General features: G+C 45.7%; 1 protein-coding gene across 1 annotated transcript in view; it reads right to left on the bottom strand.

Annotated features, from left to right (window-relative positions):
- The window catches only part of LOC126195557 (dipeptidyl aminopeptidase-like protein 6), a gene marked incomplete at its 5' end in the record, with an annotated part of 453,479 nt that extends 442,219 nt beyond the window's left edge, over positions 1-11,260 (bottom strand). Inside the window, one exon of the mRNA XM_049934181.1 lies at positions 11,134-11,260. Coding sequence (XP_049790138.1) covers positions 11,134-11,260 — 127 coding nt within the window. The remainder of the gene's footprint in view (positions 1-11,133) is intronic.
- Positions 11,261-11,971: the final 711 nt, after the last annotated feature.

Below are 11,971 nucleotides of genomic sequence, written 5' to 3' on the forward strand. Positions count from 1 at the left end.
GGAGCGACCTTCGCCAAACCCGCACTGGGATGGAGCAATAAGACACTGAGACGCAAGGAGCCAACACAATCGCTGACTCATCATATGTTCGTGCAGCTAGCACGGAACGTTGGTGAGGCTCATAGGACGATAGCCATCCATATCTAGCGGGTTCTTATCAAGTTTCAGCACTGGAACGATGATACTCTCTCGCCATTACGGCGGGAATTCGCCTTTGCTCCAGATTCAGTTGAAGATGAGAGGGAGGTGGCGCTTGTAATCCGCTGACAGAGGTTTAATCATTGGTGAAGGGTGCGATGTGGCCCAGGCGGTATGCCACTACTCTCTGCAAGGACACAGAGAAACTCCCACCCACTGGATGGATCATTATACAGCTAAGTGTTTCGTGTAGTAAAATATAGGTGTTGTTGCTCTACCTATTTTTTTAATGGTAAAAAGGGTGGGATGGTGATTCTCAGATCCACAGGTTCGAGAATAATGCACGGCAAAATGCACTGCGATTACGTCTGAGTTGGTATGAACAGCTCCATGTGTGGAAATCCCAGGTTTACTTGCAGGGGTCTGATATCCATAAGGGCGTCTAGTATTGGTCCAAACCTGGGAAGAGGAGGTTCATGTACCGATGGTGAAACCGTATCGTTCTCAACCTTCCATTGTTTGAGTAACTGACGGACCCAGGCATAGAGCTGTTTGAAAGCAATGAGGTTTGCCATTGATGGGTGCCGCTTATGATGTTTTATTGCCCACCGACGATCTCTAATGGCCGCTGCGATTTCTGGTGATGACCAGGGCAGTGTCTTCTGCTGAGGGCAACCTGAGGAAAAGGGATTGCCGATTCAGCTGCAGACACAGTAGTAGCAGTAATGTTCTGGATCACCTTACCGACATTCCCTTGTGATTTAGATGCAATGGTGGTAAAAGAGGTGAAAGCGTCCCAGTCATCCTTTGTAAGAGCCCATCTGAGCAGTCGTCGAAATGAATGACACCGAGGTAGTGACAGAAAGAGCAGAAAGTGGTCAATACCACACAATTCGGGTGAACTCTCCTGTGAATAAACGATAGAAGGCCACGAATGCAAACTGAGATATCAATGGCCAAGTATGTGCCATGTGCTACACTGATATGAGTGGAGGCACCTGCATTTAGGAGGCAAAGGTCCAGTTGAGTTAGTAGATTCTCCAAATCTTTACCACAGCTAGTAGTCTGGGTTCCACCACAGAAAGGGTTATGGGCGTTGAAATTTCCAAAAATCAGGAAACCTTAGGGAAGTTGAGAAATTACTGCAGCCAATGTACGTTGTGGTATGTCGTATATTGAGGAAGGTGGATATTGCAGATGGTAATTTCCTGCATTGTCACTACCCTGACAGCCACAGCTGACGGGACACAGGCTTGCTGTATACAGAGATACGAACATACATATAGACTTAACCTGCTACAGTCATTACGATTGTTGTAATACCCCTGACAGCCACAAAAGGAGGGGTCCGCATCGCAGGAAATCAAGTTTCCTGTAGGGCAACTTAAAAAGCAGGTGTAATGCTTAAGAGTTGTCATAACTCAGCCAGGTGCAGGAAAAACCGCCGCAATTCCACTCTAGGATGATGCTGTCTGTGGCCAGGTAAGGCTTGTAGGAACTAAGGAAGCAGTTTACGCCTCTGGGTCACCTGCTGCCACCAGATGACTAGTTGAACCCATTCCCATTACAACTGAGGCGTCGGCGAGATCTAAGTCCTCGGGGGATGCTAAAATCTCCACCTCGTCCTCAGACACAGAACTAGTAAGAGGCGGTGGTGTGGTAGTGGTGGTGGTGGTGCTGGTGGTGGTGCGAGGGCCACTGGAGCCTCAAGTTTCTTAACAGTCTTCTTTTTGAACCGTTTTCCCTCTCTCTGCTCCATAGGGAATTGCTGGGAAGGCTTCTTTGAAGCAGCTTCAGGTACAGACTAATACCATGAAACCTTCTGACAAGCAGCTTTTGGCTACTGGTTGGTGTACACTTTTGCACAGGAGAGACCTTGGAAGGTAGTGTCACAAGGGACCCCTTCTGTGCAAGAGGAATCAGAGGAGGCTGTTGCTTCTCTGGCTTGGGGTGGGGATCGATATACCAAGTGTTTGGGGGTGGGGGCGGATTGCTCCCAAAGTAGTTAGGGGGGGAGGGATGCAGTTGGACAGCTCTGAGGGCCCACTATAGGAGGCTTAGTTGAGGGAACTGCCTTCATCAGCGAGAGAGATGTCATTGTAGCCGCAGCATACGAAGATATCAAGCAAATGTGGTGCAGGTGGTGATACTTGTTTTTAGCCTCCTGGTAAGTCAGCCTGTCCAGGTTCTTGTACTCCATAATTTTTCTCTCGTTTTGGAGTAGCGTACAGTCCAGCGAACAGGTGTGGTGGTGGTCTCCACAGTTGACACACGTGAGAGGAGGAGCACATGGAGTATTTAGATGCAGTGGATGCATGGAGTCTGGACCTGTGGCGCTGGAAGTACCCGAATTTCCAGCACTTAAAGCACCTCATTGAATTAGAGACATATGGTTTTACGTCACATCGTTAGACCATCACCTTGACTTTTCAGGTAACTAATTACCCTCAAAGGCGAAGGTGAAGGCACTGGTAGCAACGATGTTATCTTTAGAGACCCTATAGACGCGCCAGACGAACTGAACACCCCATCATCCTAAATTGGCGCGTAGCTCATCGTCGAACTGCAATAGGTCTCGATGAAAAATAATCTGCTGTACCATGTTGAGGCTTTTATGGGGAGTGACCAAAACAGGCGAGTAACAGCTATGACTAGGCTGGGGAAGCTGTTTGAATCAGGACTGACCCATGGCGCATTTTGGACAGTGCTGCCACTTCCCCAAGCTTATCCTTCAGGTGTTCTACGAAAAATAGAGGATTTATAGCGATAAAGAAGTCCCCATCGATTCTGCTGCACACTAGATAACAAGGCTAACTTGGCTCCTACCATGGTACAGCTAGAGAGGGGATCGGCTTTGGGACATACTTCTCTGCATTGGATTCAACCTTCCCTTTCTTAGAGACTGCTGGGGTCATTCGGTCTCCAGCAAAAGACTACCTGGTCCGCTTCATTGCGAGGCATCTGCCCTGACGCCACCCACTCCAATCAGGGACTTTCCCCTTGGGCAGCACCCAGCCACAGCAACGTTCACCATGCACAAAGAGCGTTGCCGGGAGTTCTGACACCGAACCAGTGGATTCATACAGGCAAGAGGGGTATAAATTCATACTGTTAAGAGGATTAATACTGATAAGTTGGAGATAAATTTCACTCGACTTTGTAGTGAAGTTTTACTTGTTTCCCTCCTGCTCTTCTGGGTGCTTCACTTTTTTTTTACAGGCAGTGTACATAGCATGACACAGCAGTTTTCATGCAACATAGAATAAATAAACATTGACAGCAGTGGATATAAACACACATCTTTGATTCATGAAGAACTATGTTGCATGAAAACTGCTGTGTCATGCTATGTACACTGCCTGTAAAAAAAGTGAAGCACCCAGAAGAGCAGGAGGGAAACAAGTGAAACTTCACTACAAAGTCGAGTGAAATTTATCTCCAACTTAGCAGTATTAATCCTCTTAACAGTATGAATTTATACCCCCTCTTGCCTGTATGAATCCACTGATACGGTTGGAAAAAGTGTCACACAGCCGTTGCGTCCTTTCTTGAGGCAAGCTAGCACGTAATTGGTTGTAATTGGACGAGCGTTATCCTTGCTTTAGTGTGTTAGCTACACCAGCAGCACAATACAGATACTAAAAAAAGGAGGAGGAAAGCATAGGTACAAAACCTTTCCAAGATTTGACTACTATGTAAACACAGGGAAGAAGGAAGAAAAGTTTACGCTTTTATAATACTAACGAACAGGTTATCAGAGAACTGAAACGTAATTACGATGTTGCAGTTGTTATTCATTTAAGGAAGTAGAGGGACGCAGCAATCATTCGTAATCCCATTAGTTTTTAATTATTCTTGCGTATCTTGATCTCGTACAAACAGCCATTTCCAGTGCATCTGAATTACAATTCAACATGATCGCGGCAGTACGTCTCACCATACAATATTATTGTTGTATAGGTAGATTCCTGCTCCCATACAGCTGTAAGATCGTATGGTGAAATGTACCGCCTCGAGTTTCTGGGGTTGTAACTCAAACGCACTGAAGACGGCCATTTATAGCCGAAATCTAGATACGCAAGAGTAATAACAACTAAAGGGATTGCCAGCCGCGGTGGTCTCGCGGTTCTAGGCGCGCAGTCCGGAGCCGTGCGACTGCTACGGTCGCAGGTTCGAATCCTGCCTCGGGCATGGATGTGTGTGGTGTCCTTAGGTTAGTTAGGTTTAAGTAGTTCTAAGTTCTAGGGGACTGATAACCACGGCAGTTGAGTCCCATAGTGCTCAGAGCCATTTGAACCATTTTTGAACTAAAGGGATTACTACTGATTGCAGTGCGCATCTACTTCCTTACAGCCTACGGTCACTGTGCACAACATTTCCTCATTGGAATCAAAGTTGGTCATTCACTTTAACTGTCAGTGTCGTATTAAGCGACGTTATCTGCCTTTTACATCTTTTCATTATTATCTTGCATTGGTTGATCCTTCATTAATGTGACGATTTCGCTCTTGATACACCAGCTGGAAACTTTGAATGCACATATATGTCGAATTTTTGGTCGTGCTGACATAACCAGTTAATGCTATCGTCTACACAGTAATTACGTTCAGCTTACAAGTAACGCGATATATACACCTGTGCATAGACTTCAGCTATCGAAGTGCATCTCACCCAATACGCGCTAGCCGTTCGCAACACAGCCCCCGCGATCACCCTCGTCCACTCCCTTACAGCGCTGTATGTGCGGCTAGGGGCCAAATTATTTTCTTCGCACTCTACAGGGCGTACTTCTTGGCTGTGAGGAAACTGCGCAAAAATGAAGTTTGTTCCATTTTCCGAGCGTCTGAGAAGATCCCAGAGAAACGAAAATCGCCTTCATTTTAATGATATCCACCTCAAATCCTGTAATGTCTGTGATGCTCTCTCCCCCATTTCGCGATACTACAAAACGTGCTCCGTTAATCGAATTTGGTAAGGGTCTCACATCGCGCTACAGTACTCCAGAAGAAGACGGACAAGCGTAGTGTAGGATTTCTCTTTATAAGGCCATCTTCTTGAGCATGTATGTAAAGCGAGAGATAATACGCATTGAAAGACGCAATTTTTCTACCATCCTGAAAGCGTTTGATAATATCGTGTGTGATAGCTCCATCCAAATATGGTTGCAGTAAATAATTCCTGGAGAGGATGTCAATAGCATCAAAAATACTGACATTAGGGAGGCCGGGGGGAGGGGAGGAGGGGGGGGAGGCTGCCCTTTACGCGGATGTAACTCTATTGCTAGGAAACTGTCGAAATATACAGATGTCATCATCAACTGCCTCAATGTCTCAAATTCCCAAATTAATCCAGGAAAGTGTCTTATTGTCGTCATTCTCCCGAACTATGAAATTCCTGTTATTTGTGGAAATGTGTAAGGTAATGTGACTGTGTCATTCACCTTCTAGACAAAATATTTAAGTTTTAATGAAAAAAGATAGGCAATTTGTACCACACCAGTACGTGAAATTGTACTTTTGGGACTCTGTTTTCATATTTTCATGTTGCATGATAAGAATTCGCCATGCGTCTATACGAGACGTCCTCGGTCTGAACAAATCTAATGAAGTTCCGCAGCTCTTGTCACGAGGTTCTGTATTCAGTAAAGCGTCTTCAGACGATACATTTTGCCCATTTACTTCGCACAAATGAGAAGTTTTGAAATGACACAAGAGACGGAGTGAGGCAATGCTGCTGAAACACTTAACGCTGGCCGTCCATATCACCGGGTCACGATTGAACGAATACGAGCTATTTTTCCATGAGATCTGCTCTAAAACCTATTTTGCCTTCCCAACTAGTTATTTCGAGGCCGTCACGGAATCACAGAGTTTCTCTAATTAACCAGCTGATAACATCTCCTCAGCCGTTCATCGTCATGTAAAATCATGCCACTGCAACTTTTCTCTTGTTTTCTGCCAACTTGTTACCACGATTCAGCAGTATATCTCGTGGAATGCGACGGTTCTTCAGATGTAAAGACATCTGTTAAAAGTTCTCTCTTGCACGCAACTTTGCATGCCTGATGAACTCGAATGTTCCCGACTTGTTAGAGCAAGAGGAATGCCGTTCCGGTGTAGGACTTCATTTTGCTTTTTTTTTTTCGCTCGTTTCTGGATAAAGACGCTATGAATGAAGATGTCAGTGGAAGAATATTTTACTTTATTTAAGAAAATACACCATTTTCCAAACAATCCGGACTCATCATGAAACTAATAACAATTGAGATTAGATATTCTGAATGATTTACGTTAACAGTTTTTAATTCTCTAAATTTTAGACATCTCTCTCCCATCTTTCTAGTCTGCCAACATATACGCAAATACACAGATAGATAAATAGATGGAGGGATAGAGAGTGAGAGAGAGAGAGAGGGGGGGGGAGGGGGGGAGAGAGAATGGGATATGTAGCGACGAAACGTTGTGTACATATCGGGTAACGTCATGAGACAACCAATAGCGACATAAGCCACATATTCAGGCTTCATCAGCCGATGCAGACTGAAAGTGGAACGTATTCTCCATTGCTGGTTGGGAGCTCCCTATCTGAATTCGGTACTATCGATTTCCGTTAATGTGCCGTCACTGCAAGTGATTTAAATTCCCTGAACAGCATAAACAGTACGGTCACGGTGAAAAATGGCTTTCTAGTCTTCGCACACAACTAATGGAAGATTGAAGTGCTTCCCAGTAACAAAGAAACTGAATGTCTTGAGAGATAGCCAGAAATTTACATATGGGTCACTCAAAAGTTCACATTCATGAAAGTCGAATGCTATTCTAATGCTAAATTCCAGTGAAATAACTGTAAGTGCCAAATATTGTGCAATTATTATTCTGGTCATATGATTAAATGAATTTTTCTTAGAGTCTACTCGGAGATACCAAATATAGCCAGCGGAGGGGGGCGGGGGGCGGGGGGCGGGGGACGCGGGGCGGGGGGCGGGGGGGGGGAGGGGCAGTTCCAATGGTTGCCGTATTCATGAGATTCTGAAATGCAATTTTCTTTACAGATCGTGGGTTATAACTTTATTAGAATAGCTTTGAGACCACAGAAGAACGAAAGAAAAAGAGTTACAAAGACTCTTAAATTTTCATGTAACTTATTTTGATAATATGTCTCCGATTACTATTCGCCCAAAAGATGTACACTGGGGAAAGGTTACATATTTTTCAGAAATGCAGATTGATGTTCTTTTCTACTTGGTTCTTTTATTTTCTTTTCAAATAATTTCAAAGCCTCAACGTCCGTCTTTCACCATATGTTCAATTAATGCCGTCATTCTATTTATGGAGGCAATTAATTTTACGTTTAATATGTAATTTAAAAACGCCAATGCATTGTGGTGGTGGTGGTGGTTAGTGTTTAACGTCCCGTCGACAACGAGGTCATTAGAGACGGAGCGCAAGCTCGGGTTAGGGAAGGATTGGGAAGGTAATCTCCCGTGCCCTTTCAAAGGAACCATCCCGGCATTTGCCTGAAACGATTTAGGGAAATCACGGAAAACCTAAATCAGGATGGCTGGAGACGGGATTGAACCGTCGTCCTCCCGAATGCGAGTCCAGTGTGCTAACCACTGCGCCACCTCGCTCGGTGCCAATGCATTGTGACTAAATTACGTACTAAAAATAAGGTTACAACGTCTTAAATTTTAAACTATTTTTGTTGTTTAAATCTGAAATAAGTGCTAACAGGAGAATGCTACTAGCACTCAGATACTAAATTTAATGGTTCATAACAAATAAATTACCTAAAAAGTGAAATAATACAAAAATAACAAAAAAGTAAAATACCTAAGTGTGAAAGTGCTGGCAAAGGCAATATAACGAACCTACATCAATTAAAATTTAAAAATTATTTATTATAGCCCTCTTGTGTAACAGTTTTCGTAGAAGATGGGAATAGAAGGAAAATCTTGAAGACTGTTTGGCATCTGCAGCGTTATTACTCAAAATATAAGTCAAGGATCCACGGAAAGCATCTTGCCCTAATACCCTAACATTTTTAGCAATGAGATTCTGTAACGGAAGTGCGTTCCAAGCAGAGAGCTGTCATTGAGTTCTTTTGGCATCGCAGATATTCGTAGTAGCTTGCAATATGTCTGCGGAGACCTGGCAGTGAACAAAAGCACAATGAGTCGCTGGGCGAAGCGTCTGTCATCATCGCAATAAGGTCGCGCTAAACCTGTCGGATCACCCGTGTGCCGGTCGCCTGCTTAGCTGGGTGATAATGTGATCGCCTCCCATGGAAGCGTGCCCGGGTTCGATTCCCGGCCGGGTTGGAGATTTTCTACGCTCGAGGACTTGTGTTGTCCTCATCATCGTTTCATTCTCATCACCAGCTCGCAAGTCACTCAGTGTGGCGTCGAATGGACTAAAATTTTCTCTTGGCGGCCGAACTTACCCGAATACTCTGATTTCATTTTCCGTGTGCCGGTCGGCCGCACACAACTGTGACTCCTGCTGTGTTGGATCGTGCGGACACTATCATTCATTATAGGTGATTTGAGGGACTCCAATCGAACACCTCGACTCCCACCTGAACGTCTCTGTTGATGGTGCTGACACACTCGTCCACCAGTTGGGGTAGTCAAATGTGGGTACCTGCTGGGTTTCTCTTCGCCTAATATAAGACCTTAAAAAGCAACGAAGGACCATCTGTGGTGAATTTCTTGAGCGTCACGATGCTGATCATGGCAATGTTTGATGCAATTATTGATACAACAGGATGTTGGCTCCGGCGTCGAACTATTAGAGATTAGTAACGTGAGGTCATACCGGCTCTGCCAGTGAGGTGGATTGAACGAAGATTATGTTGAAAAATAGGGTTATGTAGCTTGAAGAATGTGGAGTAATATGGCGTATTGGTATCGTAAATAAAACCAACCTGCTTTCAAAGAAAAAGTGTTGCATTACTTACTGAACGCCCCTCGTACATAGAAACTCATGAGAGTAACACTGATCAGTGTCATAGTTCCCGTAAAAAAACCTATGTTTCTCGTATTTTTGATAGGCGCGAGATATTAAAGCGACAGACATCAAATTTTGATGGTAAGTACTCCAATTTTATATCATAAAATCATAGCGATGGAGTTTTAGTACGCTTCTTTTATTATTTTTCGAGCTAGTAATACACTACTGGCCATTAAAATTGCTACACCACGAAGATGATGTCCTACAGAACCGAAATTTAACCAACAGGAGGAAGATGCTGTGATATGCAAATGATTAGCTTCTCAGAGCATTCACACAAGGTTGCCGCCGGTGGCGACACCTACGACGTGCTGACATGAGGAATGTTTCCAACCGATTTCTCATACACAAACAGTAGTTGACCGGCATTGCGTGGTGAAACGTTGTGATGTCTCGTGTAAGGAGGAGAAATGGGTACCATCATCACGTTTCCAACTTTGAAAAAGGTCGCATTGTAGCCTATCGCGATTGCGGTTTATCGTATCGCGACATTGCTGTTCGCGTTGGTCGAGATCCAATGACTGTTAGCGGAATATGGACAGGAGGGTTGAGGAGGGTAATACGAAACGCCGTGCTGGATCCCAGCGGCCTCGTATCGCTAGCAGTCGAGATGACAGGCATCTTATACGCATGGCTGTAAAGGATGGGGCAGCCACGTCTCAATCCCTGAGTCAACAGATGGGGACGTTTGCAAGACAACAACCACCTGCACGAGCAGTTCGACGACGTTTGCAGCAACATGGACTATCAGCTCGGAGACCATGACTGCGGTTCCCCTTGATGCTGCATCACAGACAGGAACGCCTGCGATGGTGTACTCAAGGACAAACCTGGGTGCACGAATGGCAAAACGTCATTTTTTCGGATGAATCCAGGTTTTGTTTACAGCATCATGATGGTCGCATCCGTGTTTGGCGACATCGACATTTGAAGCGTGTATTCGTCATCTCCACACTCGCGTATCACCCGGCGTGATGGTGTGCGGTGCCATTGGTTACACGTCTCGGTCACCTCTTGTTCTCATTGACGGCACTGTGAACTGTGGACGTTACATTTCAGATGTGTTACGACCCGTGGCTCTACCCTTCATTCGATCCCTGCGAAACTCTACATTTCAGCAGGATAATGCACGACCGCATGTTGCAGATGTTGTACGGGCCTTTCTGGATACACAAAATGTTCGACTGCTGTTCTGGCCAGCACATTCTCCAGATCTCTCACCAAATGAAAACGTCCGGTCATTGGTAGCCGAGCAACTGGCTCGTCACAATACGCCAGTCACTAGTCTAGATGAAGTGTGGTATCGTGTTGAAGCTGCGTGGGCAGCTGTACCTGTACACGCCATCCAATCTCTGTTTGACTCAATGCCCAGGCATATGAAGGGCGTTATTACGGCCAGAGGTGGTTGTTCTGGGCTTTGATTTCTCAGGATCTATGCACCCAAATTGTGTGAAAATGTAATCACATATCAGTTCTAGTGTAATATATCTGTCCAACGAAAACCCGTTTATCATGTGCATTTCTTCTTGGTGTAGCAATTTTAATGGCCAGTAGTGTATAATAGTTAATTTTGGCTATGGTGTTGTTTTGTGCTTAAACCTCCATGAATTTTTATATCAGTAGAACTCTAAATGGACTAAACTGCATTTAGTAGATCTCAGGCCTGGAAAGTTAGACCATCCGTGGTATAGAATATACAGATGAGAAACTGTCGCGTATAGTGAGGAGAAAAGGATTTTTGTCATGCTGAAGAGAAAGTACGAATCTTTATTCCTTCACCTTTTGAAAACGTGTAAGGGAAACGCGTAGTTGTGTTTCAGTGGCTCGAAGGTTGAATGATAGTATATGTGATCTTTTTAAAAAGAATAGTTAGAAGTGACTGCTCGCAGCATCATTACAAAGACTCTGCAGTAAAAGAAACTGTTGACAGTTAAAGTACGAGCGGTTTGAGAGGGTGGAGGAGCGCCGAGCGGCCGACACTCACCCGACACCCAGGAGCCGTTGAAGCGCAGCGCGGCGAACTCGTGGCCCAGGATGTCGGCGAGCCGGAAGCGGCGGCCGCGCACGCGTGGGCCCTCGTCGGGCGGCGTCAGCACCACCACCGACGTCACGATCAGCGCCAGCACCACCACGATCACCAGCAGCGCGATCAGGATGCCGCGCCAGTTGCGCTGGTTCGGGTTCGCCGACACCAGCTCCTGACACAGAGGACTCTCACTGTCGCAGTAGTACTCTACTTCCGCACCTATGCTACTGCCCACCGTACGGGAAAGGGCGCTAGTTATATGTTACGTCTACTACACATGAGCTCACCGGACAAAATACGCTGCTCAAAAGAATTAGCGGAACATGATTTTGGGCGTCTGGCATACTCGACCGACCAGTAATTACTGAGGACTAGAAATGATAACCGAGCCGTCGTAATAATTGCTGTTTTGAAGAGCGCGCCGCATCGCGTTGTGTGAAGCAGTCACCCTCCGTTTCTGGCTGTGGCGCCGCAATGGCAATCGCAGCTTTGGTGTCTCCCTCTGGCGGGAAAGGGGAAAAGTTGCCTGTTCAAGTGCATTTAAGGAGCGCTATAGGCTCGGCAGTTGCTCCGTCTTCTTTCCCAACGCAACTTCCACTGTCTGCCCCTTCCGGATGGTGAGCTTCGCCCTGACATCTACCCTTCCTACCAACTCTAACCCTATCTTCCTGCCTCCTCCTCAGGGCTCCCTCTCCTCCCCCTCTCTCCTCCTGACCTGCTTCCCCCTCCTACTCCCCTGCCTCTCTTGTACCCCCTTTCAGTGTCTCTGCACTCCCTCCTTCCCCTGTCTTCCCTC

The sequence above is a fragment of the Schistocerca nitens genome, chromosome 7 (genome assembly GCF_023898315.1).
Source record: "Schistocerca nitens isolate TAMUIC-IGC-003100 chromosome 7, iqSchNite1.1, whole genome shotgun sequence".
NCBI lineage: Eukaryota > Metazoa > Arthropoda > Insecta > Orthoptera > Acrididae > Schistocerca > Schistocerca nitens.